The following is a 22,056-nucleotide window of genomic DNA, read 5'->3' as shown; positions in this document are numbered from 1 at the left end:
ATCCTTCCTCTGACTCCCTGGTGCTGGAATTGAAGGCGTGTACCACCACGTTCTGCTTCCCTGACATTTTAAATTATATTCTGAGATAAGGGCACTTGGTTGTCCAGGATGGCCTGGAACTCCTGACCATGAACTCTCAGACATGCATAACTACACCCAGCTAAATAAAATTCTAACAGTAACATTGAAATGTAGATATTGTTTCTATTTAACGTGTTGAAGCTGAGACTAATTTAGATCACTCTGTTTCTAAAAAGTTACACAACCTACAAATGTCCAAAGAGAAGGCAGAACCAGACCTGTCTGGCGGCAAAAGCTAAGCAGACCCTCTGAGAACAAAGCTCCTTCCCAAAGAAACTGCTTCATCTAGACTACGGCCTTGTAGCGTCTTCTGCCTGTGTTTCACTTCAAGACTAGAGGAACCAATGGTGCATCACTCCAGTGTCCCTGTCAAGCTGGCTTTCCCCGACTCCTGTGTCTTCCCCAGCCACTCCAACCTCGTCTGTCTTACCCAGTGGAAGTGAGGATGGTCAGGTAGGTCATAGCTGGGGGGGATGTAGCCATAGCGGGAGCCCAGAATCCCCACAAACAGCTGTGAGTTCTCCACCTCCCCAAGGCACACTTCCAGTTGTCTGTAGGCATGATTATGGGGACAGGAAGGAGTCACTGGGTGAAGTTCCGAGCAATCCAGGCAAAAATACAGAGGAGGAAGGGCCCTGACTCATATGGGCAAAGTGGAGACCAACTCTTGTTGGTGTGTAAAGGGCAAAGCTTGTTCTTGCAGTCCCACCATGATTACTTGAGTTCATACTCGGTCCTCTCATCCCTGACCCAGCCCCTCTTCCCTGTGGCCCTGTACCTGTTCCTCCGGGTCTCTTCCTCAGTGACACCCCAGCGCAGATCAATGGCATGGAGACTGATGTGGTGGGGGAAGGCTCGGGCCTGCAGTGCTGGCAGCACAGACCTCATGAGCAGGTCTCGTTCCCCGTGCATGTCACGGAAAGTGGATGAAATAAAAAGCCGGATGTTGTGCCACCTGGGGGAATGGGGAGGATTAGGCTCAACCTAGGAACCAGTCCCTACCTCAAGTCCACGGCCATAAAAGTGCAATCACCCTTCTGTGCTTGACACAAACCCCACAACAGACAGCAGAAGGGTGCCTGCCTTACAGGGCTCCGGAAAATAACCTCGCTGTGGGATCAACTCAAATACCTGAGATCTGGTCCCACTCGCCACTTCTCTGATGTGCCTCTTTCTTCAGAAAACCATTACTCCAAAGTCACTACTTGACCAATGCAATACTTGAAGGCAAACTTTAACCTTATCCTTAACTATATCTTTAAGGAATTAAACAGCCAATCTAAGCTATCATTTGGCAAAGCCCGTGTGAAAAGCCAGAGCCTGCGCTCTACAGCCCTGGAGTCTGCCGCCTTCCCTGCATTCAAACATTGCTTTTTTCTAGTGAAGCAAGGAATAGTTCCCAAGCTGACAGTTTCAGGAAGCCCCTACCTGGGGAGGAGAACAATTACCTTCCTTAGTAAACACAACAAATGCCACCTTAGCTAAGAGAGTGGCAGTCACACACAGTATTTCTCCAGGTGCTGAGAGCCACCCTCCCAGTTCACAAGGACACAGAACCTTGACTGACCCATGCTGGGAAACAGGGCCCAAGGGGCCTGGCATGTCCTCCTCCAGGGGCCGGAGAGACAAGGCCTGTGTCTTTCCTGGGAGCGGGGGAATCTTGAATACTTTATCTAGTTGGCCCACATGATCCAGAAGACGAGAGGCTCCATGCTCTGCAATGAACCTAACAAAAGCGTAATGAGAATAGAACATTAGAGTTCAGAACCAGGAAGGTGTCCCAAAGAGAAACAGGACCGAAGACACGCCTGTCCAGTTCTGTGGTGCCCCTTAGGAAGACAGACACAAAACAGGCCTGGCAGTTCATGCCCACCATTTTCAACCTCAGCTAGGAGGATCACAGGTTGAGGTCAGCTTGGGGCTACATAATGAGACCCCATCTCAAAAGACTAGCCAACAAAACAGATAACCACAAGATGGGAAAGCACACTTGAAATAAATGAGACTACAGAACACCATGACAAAGGGAGACCCAGCCCAGCTCACCCACTGTGCACGGTGACCTTAGGATCCATGTTAGAACACTGGGTCCCACCCACTGTGCACGGTGACCTTAGAATCCCTGTTAGAACTGGGTTAAGTTACAGAGTAAGACCTTCGCAGCCTTGGGTGATCAGCTCTGTATGGACTACAAAAGCTGCCCACTGCTCGAGGCTTCCCAATATGAGCTGAAGAGATGGGTGGCAGCCAGAGAAAGCATAAAGCCAGGGAACAAACACCAAGGTTAGAGTCCTTGCAGCTCTTCCACCATCCACAAGTCCACATGGATGTGCCCATCTGTAGAATCCTCTTCTAGCCTTGGCCACAGGCACACACATGGTACATAGACACATATGCACATATACAGACATGCACATATACATATACACACATAGTACATATACACACACAGCACGTATACACATATACACATAGCAATATACACATAGATACATAGCACATATACACATAGCACATATACACATACGCCACAAAACACTCATATCATAAAATAAAAATAAGTCATGCTATTTCCTATGTTTCTTTTCCTTTTCCCTTGTTTGTTTGTCTTGGATTTTTGGATTTTGAGACAGAGTTTCATAATGCAGCCTTGGCCATCCTGGAACTCACTATGTAGACCACGCTGACTCAAACTCACGAGATATAAATGGTGGGATAAAGGTTGCACCATCATGCTCAGCTGTCCTTTTCGTTTTAAAAATATTTTTTAAAGTTTCGATTATATGTTTGTGTATCTGTCTCTGCGTGGCTGCCTAAACAAGAGCTGAGGAAGTGCAACACCAACAGACCCACTAACGTGGAAGAGGCTATCTCACTGACCCACCCTAACAGACACACTAACATGGAAGAGGCTATCTCACCGACCACCCTAACAGACACACTAACGTGAAAGAGGCTATCTCACTGACCACCCTAACAGATACACTAACGTGGAAGAGGCTATCTCACTGACCCATCCTAACAGACGCACTAACATGGAAGAGGCTATCTCACTGACCACCCTAACAGACACACTATCGTGGAAGAGGCTATCTCACTGACCACCCTAACAGACACACTAACGTGGAAGAGGCTATCTCACCGACCACCCTAACAGACACACTAATGTGGAAGAGGCTATCTCACTGGCCCATCCTAAACAAAAAGGAACTGAGAGTAGGAGAAAGTCTTCCCTGGGGACGAGCCCTCGGACTTTGTTATTCAGTACCAAGTGGTCAGACCTGCATGCAACAATACACACAAGTAACACCAAACAAACTGAGCAAACTGTATTCATATATTTATGCGTGTGTGTATGTGTGTGTGCATGTGTATGTGTGCGTGCATGTGTGCGTGTGTGAATTCATGTGTGTGTATGTGTGTGTATGTGCGTGTGTGTGCATGTGTATGTGTGTGTGCATGTGTATGTGTGTGTATATGTGTGAGTGCATGTGTGCATGTGTGTGTGAATAACAAAGAAAAGGAGACTATGAATTTGAGAGGAAGCAAGAAGAGCAGGACACGGGAGGAGTTGGAGAAATAAAAGAGAAGGGGAAAGTGATACAATTATAATTTAATTTCAAAAGCTAAAAACAACAAGGAAATAAATAAGGTATGAGTGACAAAAATTCAAACAAAATAAAATAGGAAACTGGAAAGATCTCATTTTTTAAGAAAATCATTATGTATGTGTGTGTATGTCTATGGGTGTGTGAGCATAAATGTAGTGTCTGTAGAGACCAGAGGCACCAAATCTTGAGCTGCAGGCAGCTAATGGGTCCCTCTGGAGCTGGAGTTACAGATGTTGTGAGCCACCTGGAATGGGGACTGGGAGCCAAACCTATGCCCTCTACAAGAGCAGTGCTCTTAATCAGCTCCAGTCCTCCGGGCCACTCTTCCTCCTTCTCACTGAGTGTTGTACAGACTTGGACGACTGTAAGACAGAGCACTCCCTAGCCAGGAGACAGAGGCTGTGAGGGCGCGCAGGCATAAGTCAGCGGAGGCTGGAGTCCCTATCACACGGTGTTGCTGACAAGCCCTGGCATCTAAGGGTGATCTAACGCAGCTTCCATCTGCCCCAATGCCCATTCTGTACTCACTTCAGTATTCCATCAGTACAGCCTGAGAGTGTCACATCATTGGGATTCAGATTTGGTGAGCTGGCAAAAGAAGACACAGTCACTCAACACCAAGATCCATGCCTGGAACCAGGTGTGATGGCTTACACCTGCAATCCCAGTACCTGCCCTACGAAGATAGGAAGAAAGCAAGTTCAAGACCAGCCTAGGCTACATACCTAGACTATTTCCCAATACCTTAAGATATACACTTCATCTCTGTATAATAGATTTGTGACCTATAGCCATATCATTGAGGGCACCCAATCTTGTCTTTAATAGAATTATGTGTCCAGAGTACAACTCAGTGGTAGGATGCTTGCTTAGAAGGAGCAAAGCTCTGGGTCCAGCTTCCAATAGCACAAATGGGTAAAAAGACTTCAAAGAAGGTCCTAGAAACCCAAGTTCTGTAGAATAATAAAGCAAGAAGACAAGAGACGGGAAGTATCAAAGAAGTGAGACTTTGGAGGAGAGACAGGAAGTACGGATCACTGCCTTCAGACACTGGACAAGAACGAGCGGCGTCCTTACATGTACTGTGTCTTCTGTAGGAGGACACCAACAAAGAGGCACTTGGGATTCACATGCTGCCAGATAATCGCTTTGGCTGCATTCAGCACATCGGTATCCACTGTTCCACCAAACAGGATGACCCTGTCAACCTGTAAGATGAAAAGAGGAGGCTGAGACCTGGGAACGAGGCTAGAAGAGGCCTGGGTGAGCTCAGAGCAGCAAGATGTCTAAAGAGTGAAGGGGAAAGGAAAATGCTTAGGAGGGACAACTCTACACCCCAGCTTAGGGTAGCAACAGAGTAAGGACAGCAGGGATGGTAAGAAAATAAAGCGGGGGGGTAGGCAGCGTTCTGTAGCTCATTCAAGCTCAGGAGAGATGACTGCTCATTTTGTGAGCCAGTTTTGTCTGCTTGGTTTGGGGTTTTTGTTGTGTTTTTCTGAGACAGGGTCTTCCTATGTAGCCCTGGCTGTCTTGGAGCTCACTATGTAGACCAGTCTTGAACTCACAGAGATCCTCCTGCCTCTGCTGGGATTAAAGGTATATGTCATCGTGCCTGAGAGTCTGTTCTTAAGCTTGGCTATTTTATATTTATTGGTGTGGGTCTTGAGCTTACTAAGCTAAGTATGTCATCTACATGTCTAGTCAACACGGCCATTTTAAGCATTCAGTTCGATAAATAAAAGGCTGTGAGTACAGTTCAAGGTTAAGCTCTTGCCCAGACTCCGATCCTCAACACTACAATATGTCTATTATTTACATTCTCAGAATGCAGCACCTTCTAATCACCTCCTACATTTCGCTATTATCTCGGCACCATGGATTCGCTGCAACGACAACCAGCTGAGCATTTCTGTGCAGCTCTGTATTTAACGACACAGTGCAGGGCACTGAACAATTTACACTACGGGAACTAGTGACCATTGTTAAACAACCCTGTATCATTAAAGCTTTATCAGCACAACCTTGTCTGAGGGACTACACTGAGCAGTGAGCCCATGAGAACACTTCAAAGTATGAAATGTCGTGTTGGAGGGTCAAGAAATAAGAAGCAACCAGACAGCTATCTGTAACCACAGCACTGGGGAGGTGGAGGCAGGAGGACGAGGTGTGGAAGATGACAAACATGAAGAACATGTTGTGGAGGAACTGGTAGAAGGGAGACTTTCATGGGAACTGAGCAGGACTCACAGGGGTCCTCTGGACAGCCAGAGACAGCAAGTACTTCTCAAAAGTGTACACGGACCAATCATCGTTTTCCTCCAACTCCTGACGGAAAGAAACCTGGGTTAGAAGGTGGTGCCCAAATGCCAGTGCTCATCTGCTGGAATCTGATCCCACGGAATTGGGATCTGGGCAGGTGAGGCCCAGAGAGATGCCTTCGGCTGTCAGGGAAGCGCTCTTGGTATCTGAGGTATCTCTGAGCTCCTGCAAAGATGGCTGTGAAAACCTGAACCTGAACCATAGCTTCCTCTCTAGCATCTTTCAGGATGCAGCCCTTTTCTTCCACATGTATTTTCCACACCCCGCGTGCCATGAGATCCTCATGGAGTCAGCCAATGCCAGTGCCGGCCTCAAGCCTGAGAGCGGGAGAAGATAAATATCTTCCCTCTATAAAGTGAGCTTGCCTCCAGCATTTCATTGTGGCAATGGCAGACTAATATAATTAGTTCTTTAAAAAAAAAAAGTAGTGTCGATTTGTTTGAGAAATCTTCAAAGTTATGTATATCTGTGATTCTTTTTTTTCTTTTTCTTTCCCGAGACAGGGTCTCTCTATGAAGTCCTGACTAGTCTGGAACTCGCTATATAGGTCAGGCTGGCATTGAACTCACAGAGATCCGCCTGCCTCTGCTTCTCAAGTGCTAGATTAAAGGCGTGCGCCACCATGTCCAGCATATATGCTTTTAAAAGAAAAACAGAAACAGCTACGCATCCCAGGCTGGCCTCACGCTTGCGGTTATCCTGCCGTTGCTCCTGTTCTCTGAGCACTGGATCTCTGGCACCTGGCTCCCTTACTATCTGAAATGCTCTCGGGCTTGGGTCATTGACACGTTTCTGGGTAGCGGGGGTACATTTCTGACCTGGACTTGAGCCTGGAGTTTGATGGCGGTCTTCAGGATACCTTCATGTGTCTCAAGGACTGGTATCTTCATGGTTCCTCTTCCACACAACAAGACAGTCGCCTGCTCTGCCCGAGCCACCATCATCCCAATCAAGAGCAGCACGTAGTTCAGGGGAGGCTGGCGGGGCAAAGCATCGTCATGAAATCGAACTTTAGAACCCATGCTTGCATAGCCAGCTTTTGAAGCCAAACTCCTGGTTTGGAGAAATGGGGAAAGGAGTGTGGGTGTCTCAGGAGACACCACCTTCAATAGCCCCCTGGAAGAACTGACTTGAGGGGAACAGGAGGCTGTCAGAACCCCTGCCCAAGTCAATACTGGGAAACAGCAAAGTGAATTTGATACACTTGTGACAGAAATTTAGAGATCATTCTTAGCTAGCCGAACTTGAATGCTAGCATTATGAAGCATAAGCAAGACTAACTAAAATTGTCCCAGGGAAACAATAACTGGCACTTGGAAGCAAATTCACGCCACTTCTTTCAGCCCGTGTGGCTCTCAGACAACCAGAGGGAAACCAGATCCTCTCAAGACCCTGCGTCCTGCCAGCCCTGTGGAAGATGTTTTTTGCTTGTTTGTTTGTTTGGTTGGTTGGTTTTTTATTTACCCCTTGTGAGTGACTCTTGGGACAGAGCCTGTTAGCGTTTGCATCTGTGAGATAGGCCAAGAGGGTCCGGCCTGGTAGTGGGGCTAGGTTGTGTTTCACAGAGAGGTTGACAGCCGTTTCCAGGGCCTGACGATACCGCTCCAGCAACTGAACATCACAATTCCACTGTCTACAGCAAGAGAAGACACAGACACGGGGTTCAGAAGCTCATCTGTTTGCCTGGGGCTCTGAAGCAGACGGAAAGACAGCAACGTGCCACGCTCTCTTCCTCCCCCACCGCCCGTCCTTCCTTGCCCACCTCCAAGGCTGCCACAGAAGCTTCCTCTCCTCCCCAGGACTGGGAGCCATGGCTGAAATCACCTGTCACGCTCAGCTGTACTTGCTTCAAGAGACATGGCTTAACTGCTACAACTTTATTAAGGGGGCATTAATTTTTCAAAATCATTTTACTATTTTTTGTGAATGAGTGCTTTGCCTACATGTATGTCTGTGCACTACCTACGTGCAAAGCCTGCAGAGGCCAGGAAATGGTACAGGATCCCCTGAGGATGGAGCTACCACATGGTGGGTGAGGTTCAAACCCAGATTTTCTTTTTCTTTTTTTTTCTTTCTTTCTTTTCTTTCCTTTCTTTTCTTTCATATGTTGTCCTGGAACTCACTCTGTAGACCAGGCTGGCCTCGAACTCACAGAGATCCACCTCTGCCTCCTGAATGCTGGGATTAAAGGCGTGCACCACCACCACCCAACTTCAAACCCAGATTTTCTGAAAAGCATCCAGTGTTCTTTTCTTTAAATTTTTTATTTGTAGTTTGATTTTGCTGTTGTTTTGTTTCCTTTTATTAAAAATGGAGTATTTTTTCACATAATATAACTATGGTTTCCCATGCCCCCACTCTTTCCAGGTCCTCTCCACCTCCCTTCCCTCCAGATCCATTCCCTTCCTGTCTATTAAAGAACGGGCTTCTAAGAGATAATAAGAAAATAAAATATAAGATGAAACAAGAACTAACTCACCAAAGTTTCATAAGACAGACAGAAGGAAAACAGCCTAAGAAAAGGTGCAAGAACCAGAGACCCACCTGTTCACACACTCAGGAATCCCACAAAAACACTAAGCTAGAATCATAATGTAAGCACAGAGGACCGTGCAGGCCCTGTGCTGCTGCCTCTGTCTCTGGGAGTTCAGAGAGCTGTGCTCATGCTGACTTAGAGGGCCTCGTTTTCTTGGTGTGCTCCATGCTCTCCGACTCTCACACTCTTTCCGCTTCCTTTTCTGCGGGGTTCCCTGCTCTGTGGGGTGTGTTCCTACCCACTGAGCCATCCGTTGCTCTGCCATGGGGGTTTTATTTTCTAGATAAGCTCTCATTTAGACCAGGTGGCCCTCATATTGCTGATCCTCGGGCCTCCACCTCCCAGTGCATATGAGGGAATCACTTTTTAGATTTCCAGGTAATAAATACAACAGAAGGACAGAAAACTCATTCTCTAACTGCCAATAGCATGGTCTGGCTAAGGCAAAATCGTCAATGAAAAAGCCATCAACTACACCAAGGAGTTTGGCTGAACATGCTGGCACACAACTGTGATCTCAGGACTGAGGAGTCTGAGGCAGGAGGCTGCACACCTGAGACCAGCTGGGCTACACAAGGTCAAGGTCAAGCCCCCAACTCCCCACAACCCGCATCAGGTGGTTCACATCCATTTCTAACTCAGCATGCAGCAAGAGATCATACACATTCAGACTCCATCTGAGCCAATGAGATCGTCTCAATCAACAAAGAGGAAGCTGGAAAAGTTTGAGTTTCGTAATTCTCATAGAACAGTGGGTGTGCAGCATGGAACGCTGGTCCCCAGATGGCTCCGCAGCCTGTCCCCAAGTTCCTCTGTCCTGCTTTCCTCCCAGCTGGCAAGCACAGACCTGGCCTTGTGCAGCCTCAGCTTCTCCCGCTTGAGCTGCTCGTACATCACAGGTATGGTCATGGCCGCCCGAAGCTGCCGACGGGTCAGGGCGCACAGGTAACTCCGAACAGCGCGCCTCCTGATAGTTTTTGGGTTTCTGATCACTCGCCTCATCAGCGTTGTATTGGAAGGGAAGGGCAATGCTGTGTGTGACAGGAAAACACCCAGATCAGGCAACTTCTGTTAGCTCAGTATTCTAAACCCCTATCCTTAGGGCTGGAGAGGGAAACGGCAATCAGGAGAGAAAGAATACCTTTATTTCTGAGTTGGGCCTCAAGTTTATCAATAGAATCGTGAGCATTAAGGAATCTGAACGGAAACTGCCGACTGTGGACCACAGATTTCTGAAAAACAAGGAAGAACCGTGAGCAGAGGACCAGGAAGACGAGGGCCGCAGAGCCTGCAGGGCCAGGGAAGACGATGGCCGTGGGGCCTGCAGGGCCAGGGGAGACGAGGGCCGTGGGGGCTGCAGGGCCAGGGGAGACGAGGGCCGTGGGGGCTGCAGGGCCAGGGGAGACGAGGGCCATGGGGCCCACAGGACCAGGACTGTGAAGTAGTAACTCTACTAGGCTTGTAGGAAGGTAAAGAGAGAAAAATAGATCTCAAGAAGGAATAAGGAAAAGGAAAGAAAGGTATGAAAAGAGGTTAAAAAGAGTATGTAACAGGAGCCTCACTTCTTTTTTTATTTTTATCATTTATTCATTCATTCATTCATTCATTCATTCATTCATTCATTTTGGTTTCTCAAGATAGGGTTTCTCTGTGTATCCTTGGCTGTCCTGGAACTCACTCTGTAGACCAGGCTGGCCTCGAACTGACAGAGATCCGCCTGCCTCTGCCTCTGGAATGCTGGGATTAAAGGCATGAGCCACCACTACCTTGCTTCTTTTTATTTTTTTTAATTAAAAAATATTTTATGTGTATGAGTGCTTTGCCTAAAGGTATATATGCATAGCACATGCATGTAGTACCTACAGAGGCCAGAAGAGGGCTCCAAATCCCCTTGCTATGGAGTCACAGATGCTTGTGAGCAGCCATGTTGGTCCTCTGGAAGAGCAGAGGTGTTCTTAACCCCTTCAAGCCATTGATTGTTCCAGCCCCAGAGCTGCATTGTTTTAATGCAACGCTGCCTCCGAAGTGAGCTAATTCATAGATGGGAACCTTTCTGCATGTTTTTGAGTTTACAGAGTAACAACAGTTATTACTCTCCATTGTAATCTCTGAAAGGTCAACTAAACTCCTTGCCCTGTTCTCCCCAGCATATCTGTGCTTCCGCACCTATTACACCCCACACAGAAAGCAGCCGGCAGCCATGACCACTCTCAGCCATGCAGAAGCCTCCAGAGATGCAGTAGCTCCTGCCCACACTCACCTCATGCTGCAGTCTCTGCAGAACAAGCTCATGGTGGCGGGCACTGATCCCAGTTCGCAGCAGGTTACACAGGTTCCGGAGCATGGCCATGAAGGGGAGTTTCCCGTTGTCTTCAGACATGGGGGACAGGACACAAACTTGCAACCACGGTAGGAAACACAGAGCCACACAACTCAAACTGGAGAGTGCAATATGTTCTGCTCAACACACTGAGTAGCCTGAAGTGGACGGTAAAATTTACAGAACTCTGCTTACAGGGTAGCTGTTTCAGGAACAACGTGGGTCGCTACCCACGGCTCCAGCTGTGGCCCAGCTAGTAAAGTGAATCCCCTTCTTCTTCACCTGACGGAAGGAGACAACTGAGTACTGCAAGTTATGCTTTGATCTTCCACACAGCTCTTCTGTGTAGTCCTGACTGTCCTGGAACTCACTCTGTGGACCAGACTGGCCTCAGTCTCAGAGATCCACCTGCCCCTGCCTCCTGAGTTCTGGGATTAAAGGTGTGCACCACCACCATCTGGCTTTCTCTTTTTAAAATTATTTTGATTCGTGTACATGCGTGTGTCTGTGTGAAAGCATACTCCATTACAGATGGTTGTGAGCCACCCTGTGGTTGCTGGGAATTGAACTCAGGACCTTTGGAAGAACAAGCAGTGCTCTTAACTGTTAAGCAGCAGTATAGTGAATAGCAAAGCTCAAAATTCCAATCATTTCTGGTTACGCAAATTAGATGCACCATTTTGTGGAACTTTTCGACACGGGATCTACATACAGAAGCATGGATGGGGAAGAGTGGAAAGGAATACAGTGGCCAAGGCCGCCTACCTATAAGCTCCTCCCAGACACCAGCTTTGTTCCCCCGCAAGCTCAGCTCCCTCTCCCAGGTCTCTGGCCTTCGGAGCTTCATCCGCTGCCCGGCTCTGCTCGAATCCCATGGCCCGGGGAGGCGACTCCGAGAAAAGAGCTCTAGGGTGGACGGATAGCTGGGAGAAGAAAGACGGTCCCCTCGTTTCAAACGAGCCAGAGTTTGGCTCCCAGGACTGTCTGCCTAAACCCATAGTGTGAGGACTGCCACAATCAGTGCCTTGAAAGACAGGGATGATCACGTCCATGCCTGTGTCTGAAATACGGCGATTCACCTGTAGCCCAGCAGGGCCTGGACGTGCTGTGCGGGCTCATGGATATGCAGTCTCTGTACCAACTTCTTCAGGGTGAACCTTGGCAGACTCTTCCCCCCTGGCACTGCATTGTAAGCTGCTTCAAACTGTGGACATAGCCCAAGCACCATGGGGTGAGCTTCATCCACGATTATGGGGATCAGAAATAAAAGCACAAGCCTTCCATGCCATACCAGGAAGTAAAGCATAAAATGATTATATTCTGAGGTGATTTCATTCTCCAAAACTGATTTGACAAAGGGCAGAAGCAGCAAGGAAAGCCCTGAGGGAGGAAGGAGCTCCCAAGGGCAGAGCTGCAACCAAACACTGCAGCAGGGGCAGCTCCTACAGCCCCAAACACGTGGGAGGCCACGGCAAAAAACTGCACAGCAGATCCCAAGCATGCATGCAAGGCAGCGAGGCAACATGGCAGGCAATCTCAAAATAGAAAAAGAAATAAACGTTAGTAGTTCTTTGGGTTCCAAAAGATAAGAAAGGGGGAAAAAAGACAACAGATTTCTGGGGGTCTCTGTGTTTTATTCATATAATATTGAACTATCAAGGTTACTATGGGGTAATGGTTTATAAGACAAGCAAGGCAGGGAATGAGAACAGACAACATCCTTATTCTCTCAGAGAAGGAATAAGAAGGCATCTCTTATCTATATCATAAGCCTATAATGGTGGTAGCTTCTGTTTTGAAAACTTTCTGTGAGGGGCTAGAACACTGCTTGCTTTTCCAGGGACCTGGTTCAGTTCCCAGCACCCACAGGGTGACTCACAATGTCTGTAACTCTAATCCCAGGAGGTCTGATGCCCTCTTCTCGCCTCCAAGAGCACCAGGCACACACGGTACACAGACATACGTGCAGACAAAACACAAGCACCATAAAACAAATAAATAAAAATAAAAATACTTCATTTGTGTAAGTGGATATGTCAGCTGTCAACAAAGTATAACAACAATGACAAATATGCAAAAAAAATCCTTTCCCTTTATCCTCTGAACCAAACCTCCAGGTTAGGGATAAGTAAGTGTCTACCACAGTGGCTATGGGGATTTCTAAATTAATGGGATTCTATTTCTAAATGCAGTTTCAGAGGCGATTGTGCGTATGTACAAACAACTCCCAAGCAAGTGACTCACCATGATCTGTTCATCTCTAAGGGGCCAGAGGCTCTTTGGAAAGCATTTCCCTCGCTCTGAAAGTGGTTGATCTGTTTTCTGTGGGGACAGGAGAAACAGTTTCAAACAGGGAAACAGAAGTTGCCCCTGCAGATTCCCATTCCAGCAGTCCTGAAAGAGTCTCTACTAAACAGGAAGTGAGTTCACAGAGGTGACCCTGTTCTTTCTTGTCCTGAGCCCCACACAGGTCATCTGGACCTCTCTGGCTCCTTTGCTTTCTGATGTATGAACATGCTAGATACTTCTGTGTGGGTGCCCCAATGATGGAGGAGGGTCATCTGTCTATGTGTTACTGTCATTGGTTAATTAATAAAGAAACTGCTTGGCCTGATAGGTCAGAACATAGGTGGGTGGAGTAGACAGAACAGAATTGTGGGAGAAAGAAAGCAGAGTGAGGCAGACGCCTCAGGCAGTCGCCATAGCTCTCCTCTCCAAGATGGATGCAGGTTAAGAATCTTCCTGGTAAGCCACCACCTCGTGGTGCTACACAGATTATTAGAAATGGGTTAGTCAAGATATGAGAGTTAGCCAATAAGAGGCTACAGATAACGGGCCAGGCAGTGTTTAAACGAATACAGTTTCTGTGTAATTATTCTGGGGCTAAGCTAGCTGTGGGGAAGCCGGGCGGGACGAAAAGCAGGCTTGTCCTTCTATACCCCAAAGCCCACCATGTTCTTTTATCCTTCCCTTCCCAGAGAAAAGGGGCTGTGACTGCCCAGGGCTGAAGCAAATACTGACTTGGGGATGGGGTGGCTGGCGGGAACGTTTCTTGGATCGGTGTTTCCGTGGATTGTACTTAGCTAGCTGGTACTCATCAAACTGGGCAAATTTGTCAGTCATGGCAGCACGGAGACAGGCAGGCAGGGGCACCAACTTCTTCTCATCCCCTTCTGCCAGGCTCTGTTGAGGAAAGAGGAAATCAGCAGAAGAGAGACCCAACCTCCCACCGCTAACCACACACACACACACACACACACACACACACACACACCACAACAGAGGAGATCAGCAGAAGACCCAACCTCCCACCCCTAACATACACACACACCGCTAACACACACACACACACAAAAAAAAACCCCAGAATCCTAGAATCATACAGAAACAAAAATAGGGAACAGTTTCCTAACCACACTCCAAAATTACATTTCTGTGTGCGAGGCAAGACAGTGGTCTTCTCTGAGCTCATTGTCATTGTTATAAAGGATGTTCAGATTAATTTTTTATTTCAAACGTTGGTCCCGCCCTTGTCAGTATTCTTTTAGCCCACTTGGCTCTTACAGAGAAAACCTAGCTCCTCTGGGCACATGAATGGAGGAACCTGAAGGAAGGCTACCCTGTCTGAAAATCTCCTCAGTGAACAAAGGAAAGGGGGAAAAACTGTGATGGTCCAAGTACAGGGTACTAAATACCATACCTGGTAGAACTCGGCTACCTGGATCCAGTCTGAAGGCAGGTGAACAATGGCAGAGTAATACCGTCGCACATGGGGGCGGCACACAGGCAAGAAGGCAGCGATAGCCAAAACTATATTGGCTACTTCCCGGATGTTAAGTTGCTGCCTGGCGTACAGAGATGCCTGGGATGGAGGGTGGAAAAGATGGGCATGTCGGTCACTTATCTCATAGCTCCACGCCCTAAACTATCTTGCTCATTGAATCTGCCAGTATAACACCTTTCCTGAGCACGCCACAATACCTACAAAACAGTCGACAGGCCCCGTCCTTGTTTGGAAAATCCTTCAAACCAACATCTATCAAAGACTTACCAATTGCAACATGGATGTGCTGTAGACATTAAGAGAGAAATACCGTGACGGTAACTAGCTATGATCTTCCTGAAGGCAGTTTCTGAAATCTTTTCGGTGATTTTCAATCTCAGAATTATGCTAAATTATATTGAGTAAGATATTCACTAGATTATTTCTAAGTAAAATAAAGTACTATAACTTTAAAAAAAAAAAAAAAGCTTATCCAGGGCTCAAATTGCTGACTAAACCTGTCGTCTTCCAAACCCCATAGAATACATTTCCCCCTAGATCAGACTGGTCCATGGGCATGTCTTAGGGAGATTTTCTTAATTAGTAATTGGTGAAGGAGGGCCCACCCACTGTGGGTAGCACTATCCTTAGGAAGCTCATCCTGGACTGTATAACAAAGCTACCAAAGAGTTGAAATTGGTACAAATACTTTTAAATTATGGTTGATCAGTATTTTTTGATCTGAAATTTTCATTCATTCAGTCATTCATTGAGATAGGGTTTCTCTGTGTAGCCTTAGCTGTTCTTGACTGTCTTGGAACTCACTCTGTAGACCAGGCTGGCCTCAAACTCAAATAGATCCACCTGCCTCTGCCTCCCGAGTGCTGGGATTAAAGGTGTGTGCCATCACCGCCTGGCTCCAATATCTGAAATTTTAAATCTTGGTGCAAAAATATAAAATAAAAGTGCCTGTATGTATACACCGAAATGGCATGTGTGTTCGTGTATGTATACACCAAAATGGCATGTGTGTTCGTGTCAACATTGTTTGTGATGGCCTAGAAGTACAAATAATTCACTATTAAATTGTGGATGTGAATAGATAAGCTGTGATGTATAGATTTATGGCAACAGGAAGCTTCCGCTGCATGCAACATTGTGGAGGAATGTGATAACGTTGACAAAATACTGTCCTCCCTCCCCATAAGAGCCCAAAGTATAGTTCTCTATATATATGTGGAACTGGGGATTGGTGTTTAAAGTGAGTATCCTAATTATCCCCACCCTTCCCCTCAAGCAAGGAGGATCTAACTGAGAACGCTTTCTCCTCACTGGGCACCTTGGCTAAGGGTGTTTTTACTGCAGGAGGGAGTGACAGGGGCTGGGTCTGAAGTAGGTTCTGGGAGAGGCTGTGGCTGTTCTGTTACTGGAGCCAGTTAGCCAGGTGAAAGAACTGTGTAAGCTCAGCATGAGCCTGTGTACACTAGGCATGTGCCTGTGTAGGCTAGGCATGGGCCTGTGTACGCTAGGCATGGGCCTGTGTACGCTATGCATGAGCCTGTGTAAGCTCAGCACAAGCCTGTGTAAGCTCGGCACGGGCCTGTGTACTCTAGGCATGGGCCTGTGTATGTAGGCATGAGCCTGTGTAAGCTAGGCATGGGCCTTGTATGCTAGGCATGAGCCTGTGTACTCTAGGCATGGGCCTGTGTATGCTAGGCATGAGCCTGTGTAAGCTAGGCATGGGCCTTGTATGCTAGGCATGGGCCTGTGTACTCTAGGCATGAGCCTGTGAACTGTAGGCATGGGCCTGTGCACGCTACGCATGGGCCTGTGTACACTAGGCATGGGCCTGTGTACGCTAGGCATGGGCCTGTGTAAGCTTGGCATGAGCCTGTGTATGCTCGGCATGGGCCTGTGTACACTAGGCATGGCCTATGTACGCTACGCATGAGCCTGTGTACGCTAGGCATGGGCCTGTATAATCTACGCATGAGCCTGTGTAAGCTCGGCATGAGCCTGTGTAAACTCGGCATGAGCCTGTGTATTCTCGGCATGGGCCTGTGTACACTAGGCATGGCCTATGTATGCTACACATGAGCCTCTGTACGCTAGGCATGGGCCTGTATAATCTACGCATGAGCCTGTGTATGCTAGGCATGGGCCTGTATAATCTACGCATGAGCCTGTGTACGCTAGGCATGGGACTGTATAATCTATGCATGAGCCTGTGTACGCTAGGCAGGAGCCTGTGTATGCTAGGCAGGAGCCTGTGTATGCTAGGCAGGAGCCTGTGTACGCTAGCAAGCAGAGTTCTTCCATGGTTCCTCATGTTCCTGTCCTAGCTTCCCCAAATTATGGGCTATGACTTGGAAGTGTAAGCCAAAATGTCCCCTTTCCTTCCCTAATTCGCTTTTGGTTAGAGTGACTTATCACAGCAACAGAATGAAACTAGAACATGCCTCTTCTTTGATTCAGACACAGCCACGATCTACTCCACATGTGCTATTATCCACTCCACATGTGCTATTATCCACTCCACACGTGATATTATCCACTCCACATGTGATATTATCCACTCCACACGTGATATTATCTACTCCACACGTGATATTATCAACTCTATATGTGATATGATCCATTCCACATATGAAATTACCTACTCCACACATATTATCCACTTCACACGTGATATTTTCTACTCCACACGTGATATTATCTACTCCACACATGATATTACCTACTCCACATGTGATATTATCCACTCCACACATGAAATTATCTACTCCACACGTGATATTATCTACTCCACACATATTATCCACTCCACACGTGATATTATCCACTCTACATGTGAAATTATCTACTCCACACGTGATATTAGCCACTCCACACGTGATATTTTCCACTCCACATGGGATATTTGGAGAAGTGCTTTACTTTCTGGGAGCCAGATCCAAGTCCCATCATGCTAATAGACTCCCACACCTAGCACTGTGCAGTTAGCATGTACAAACCCAATCCTGGTAAACCTTTCACCATTTCTCCTTTCTCCACTCCACAGAGCCCCAGGAATTAGGTCCCAGACACACTCAGAGCAAAACACTCTCTCCGCCTCTACCAGGAGCCAATCACCAGCTCTCCATATGACAGCCACATTAATGTCGCCCAGTTCACCTCTTCTCCCCACTCCTTCATTCCACAATACCTTAAGGATGAACTCAGGTTCCAAGGGGGCCAGTTCACGGCAGACTTCAAGGATGGATGTCCGGGTCGGGTCCGATGCACTTTTCACATTTATATGTGAGGCCAGAGCAGAACACAGTAAGGTCAGGAGAGCCATCTAGGAACGAGCAGCACAGAAGGAAAGAGAACTAAGGATCTACCCAGACCAGCTTGTACACCAAGGACAGGGGCTGGAGAGATGCCTCACTTGAGAGGACCCAGGTTTAGTTCCTAGCATCCACATTGTGGTTCATGACCTCCGTTTAACTCCAGCTCCAAAGGCTGCAAAGTTTTTAGGAAGAGGAGGCTGAGTCTCAGTGTTAGCCCTAGCTTGAACTCACTATTATAGAACGGGCTGGCTTCAAACTCCCAGAGATCCACCTGCCTCTGCCTCCCATGCACTCGGACTAAACGTCACATGCCACCACCAGGAGGGGGCTGACCTCCACAAGCACAAGACACACGGTGCACATTCTCAATGGACTCCAGGTAGGAACGGTGTCTGCCCAATGGCAGGGTGGAAAAGCAGATTGAGAAGTAGGGAATGAGAACAGGATCGTGTACCTTCTGCCTTCTCCCTAGGGAGAAGCCCTGGTTCTGGTCTCTTCCCTCACCATTCCCTGCACCACCAACCTCCCAAGTTTTACCTTCTTTTCCTGGAGGATCCGATCAGTGGTTTCCGAATGAGATTCCAAGTCTCCAGATGTGAGTTTCGGGACCAGTGTATCCAGCTCCTCTTCCTCTCCCAAGCTTAGACAGTACAGCGGCATTTGGACTTGTGTGATCTCTTTCTGTCCCTGCACTTCCTTGCCTTCGGAGAAGCACCTCTGACCCTAGAGACAGTGGCAGTTACAAACCACACCGAGTACTACAGCCTTCAAAGAGGGATCAAAAGTGTCTCCCATATCTCTAAGCCCCACCAACCACCATTAGTCCGTCCTGTCTCAGCTTGGGCTCTTATGCTACCTTTCTCTACTCAGGCTCCTCGGCTTTCTGCCCAGGGGCTCTGCGATCTTCCCGGCAGCCATCTCAGGACTGCCAGTCAGGCAGCCCAAGGCCTCTCATATGCCTTCTAAATGCAGGATGGTGCTTTCTGAGTTGGAAGAATGTCAAGTCCCATGTCAATCCCCCAGAAGCAAAGAGCCTCTCCATTCGCTACCACTTCCCTGATAGGGCCATTGGAAAAGTCAGTGGGATGATGTATGTTTGACTCTGCAAATTGCTAAACCCTAAATCACAGCAGGGTAACAGTGGCTGTATTTTGAACCAGAACTTTGTGAAGCACATTTTTACTGGGATATTAGCTTTGCCTAAGGCTAACTTGTTAGTTAGCAGAGATACCATACGGTTCAGGTAAACTTTCCCCCAAGAGTCCACAGAGGAAGTATGTTCCTGTCTGCCAATTCTGATCTATATACTAAGTGTGTTCACATGGATCTTTTGAGTGGACATGTGTCAGCACACAAGTACACAGGAAGTGAGTTCTGATGTAACAGATACTGCACACCTAACCTCGGACACACCCCGCTGACTGCTGTGATAATTGTGCTGATGTGCTTCCCAATCCAAGGCTTTCTGGAGACATGGACTGTTTTTGAGATCTATCACCCAGAATCTCTGCACTAGATATTTGGTAAGAATGAAGATACCAGTGAAGACAGCCCTAAGGTATAGAGTAACTCAGGAAAGGCCATGACAGACAGGAGACATAGCTCAGTAGTAAAGCCTACCTATGTGCATGCCCGCGGTTCAATTCCTAGAACTCTCCCAAAGAAACAAAAGGCTGATACCAAAAATGCTCTGGGAAAAGGTTCCCAGACACAGAAATCAGAGGAGGAAACTAAGGCACTGAAATCTAGCGATAATAACAGATAAGGCTAGAATCAAGATCAGCATCCAAAAGCAATTACCAAAGCTACTTCCTGAACTCCAGTAGTAGCAGGGATGGATCTCAGGGTCCTGGAACAAGCTGGAAGGTCCAGATTCGCAGAGAAACATGGAACCTTCTTGGTAGGAGACTCAGGGAACAGGCAATTGCTAGTGTTAGGGCTATGCAAATCAGCCTTCATTGTGTGAGCTACATGAAGACCCTGGAGCAAGGGGCTGGTAGATGCAGTGCTCTTGACAGTGGATAGGGTAGCTAGACATCGGTTCTCCAGAGAGAGGATGTCTGACTGATTAGACGCGTGTCCACATAGCTTCTCCAGGGGCTGGAGGTCAGGGAGAGTGGTCAGGCACCGGTTCTCCAGAGAGAGGATGTCAGGGTGGACAGATGTTTGTCCACATAGCTTCTCCAGGGGCTGGAGGTCAGGGAGCATGGTCAGGCCCCGGTTCTCCAAGGAGAGGACGTCTGGGTGGACAGGCACATGCCTACAGAGTTTCTCCATAGCTGCTGAACAACCAACATATACCTGGAGGGAAAGAGCAGGTGGTGAGCTGTTAGAAACATACCAACTCCAGATTCACCCGTTTGTGCCAAAGATATGCAAAGAACAAACCATATTTTTATTTCTTTTTAAAATTGGGTATGTATGTATTAGTAGTAGTAGTGTTTAGTGTGTGCATGTGCATGTGTGTGTATATACTGGCGAAGAGATATGTGTATAAGTTCAGCCACATGTGTCACAGCACATATGAAGTTAGAGGACAACCCTTGGGGGTTGGCTTTCTCCTTCAAACACTGGGATCAGGGAATTGAGCTCAAGTGGTCAGGACTGCACAGCAAACACTTTTAGCCCTTGAGCCGCCTTGTTGGCCCTTCCTTTTTTTGATTCATCCAGAGAGAATTCTAGGGGAACAAGGTGGAGAACAGTAAAGCAAAAGCTTAGCGTGAAAAGAAGGCCTGGCACGGTGGAGACCTGCCTAGCAGAAGAGAGAGGAGGGCATCAAAAAGACCAGCCTGGGCTGCATTGCAAATTCCAGGCCTCTGGGAGCTATGCTAACATACCCTATCTCAAAAGAGAGCGTGTCCAGCTTATTCCCCTGTGTCTCTGTACTAGAATGGACGGGGGTTGGGGGACAGTAAGGGCAGGCGTGGCACACACCAACCCTCTCAACACTTGAGGCAGAGGCAGGAGGATCAGGAGTTCAAGGTCATCCTTGGCCGCCTAGCAAGTCTGTCCAAAAGGGGTGAGGAGCTGGGAAGATGGGTCAGCTGATGAAGCACCCACAGGTGGATTCTTCCAGCCAGCTGGCCAGCCAGCCTACCAAAAGCAAGCTGGGAAGCAACGGAGTAAGGCACCTGATGTGCCTGCTAGCCTGGAGATATGTGTACATACATCCACACGTGTACATACTATTGCACACACGAACATGTACACACATACACCCCACACACAACGAGTAATAATGAATCCCAGACTCAATCCAAGATTTTCTTTACTTTTTGATTGTTTATTTATTTATTGTTGAAAAAAGGTTTCACTACATAGGTCTGGCTGTCCTGGAACTACTATATAGACCAGGCTGGCCTCAAACTCACAGAGAACCATCTGCCTCTGCCCACCCCCTCGCTAGGATTAAAGGCATATACAACCGCACCGTCCAACCACATACTTCAAAACTGAAAAACAAGTTCTCAAAAATAAAAATTAAGTTAACAGGAAAACAAAGACATATTTTTTTTCCTTCCCTGGAGTTTATGGAGATTCAGATGAACCAAATCGGAAACTTTATCCCCATGTCCAGAGATACTGCTACTGAGTCAAACACTTTCTGTGCATATATACAAGTACGTACATCTGCCCCCACTTCTACCTCCCGCCCCTTTTCTTTGGCTTCACAATTGGGGCTATACTTCAGACGTTATTCTGGTCTGGGGAAGTCGTGAAGGCCTGCTACGTTCGCACCTTAGCGTCCACCTCTCTGTGTTAGGCGCGGTGGTCGGTCTAGCGGGTTTCTGCTGCTAAAAGTGCTCACAGCACCTCTCATTTGTGACAGTCATTCCTTCTAGGGCACTTAAGGCAACAGGAATCTGTTCTCCACCCCACACCCACCAGGCCTCCCGGAAGGACGAGGCGGCCACACTGCACTCGCTCGCCCGGAGGCCCTGCCCGGAGTCCAGCCACACAGGTCTCAGCCAGGGTTCTACCTGCGCTCGGGACTGGAAAAGCTGTGCACAGTGAGGGGCGCGTTGGTTCGCAGCAACAGGGAGCAGAGAGGGGCCTGGGTCGGCCGGTGGAAAGGTTGGAAACGGAACTGGAAG

General features: G+C 47.8%; 1 protein-coding gene across 2 annotated transcripts in view; it reads right to left on the bottom strand.

The window, feature by feature from the left end:
- Tep1 (telomerase associated protein 1) overlaps window positions 1–22,056 on the bottom strand; it is a 42,339-nt gene extending 20,283 nt beyond the window's left edge. The window contains exons 1-20 of one of the 2 annotated variants that reach the window (XM_038310189.1): window positions 21,943–22,056; window positions 19,763–20,263; window positions 18,500–18,685; window positions 17,836–17,970; window positions 14,568–14,729; window positions 13,889–14,050; window positions 13,112–13,189; window positions 11,947–12,071; window positions 11,633–11,790; window positions 10,808–10,917; window positions 9,689–9,779; window positions 9,395–9,578; window positions 7,476–7,644; window positions 6,830–6,988; window positions 5,940–6,017; window positions 4,770–4,900; window positions 4,221–4,280; window positions 1,649–1,807; window positions 860–1,036; window positions 512–632 (exon numbers count right to left, since the gene is read on the bottom strand). In XM_038310189.1, the coding sequence (XP_038166117.1) occupies window positions 512–632; window positions 860–1,036; window positions 1,649–1,807; window positions 4,221–4,280; window positions 4,770–4,900; window positions 5,940–6,017; window positions 6,830–6,988; window positions 7,476–7,644; window positions 9,395–9,578; window positions 9,689–9,779; window positions 10,808–10,917; window positions 11,633–11,790; window positions 11,947–12,071; window positions 13,112–13,189; window positions 13,889–14,050; window positions 14,568–14,729; window positions 17,836–17,970; window positions 18,500–18,685; window positions 19,763–20,239 (2,922 nt within the window). In that variant the 5' untranslated portion in view covers window positions 20,240–20,263; window positions 21,943–22,056. Of the gene's footprint in view, window positions 1–511; window positions 633–859; window positions 1,037–1,648; window positions 1,808–4,220; window positions 4,281–4,769; window positions 4,901–5,939; window positions 6,018–6,829; window positions 6,989–7,475; window positions 7,645–9,394; window positions 9,579–9,688; window positions 9,780–10,807; window positions 10,918–11,632; window positions 11,791–11,946; window positions 12,072–13,111; window positions 13,190–13,888; window positions 14,051–14,567; window positions 14,730–17,835; window positions 17,971–18,499; window positions 18,686–19,762; window positions 20,264–21,942 lie in introns of those variants that run through there. The other variant, XM_038310190.1, reaches the window with a different exon arrangement.

Source organism: Arvicola amphibius, chromosome 13, assembly GCF_903992535.2.
Source record: "Arvicola amphibius chromosome 13, mArvAmp1.2, whole genome shotgun sequence".
Classification (NCBI taxonomy): Eukaryota; Metazoa; Chordata; class Mammalia; order Rodentia; family Cricetidae; genus Arvicola; species Arvicola amphibius.
Note: the sequence above shows the minus strand (reverse complement) of the source record. Positions and strands in the feature narration are given on the sequence as shown.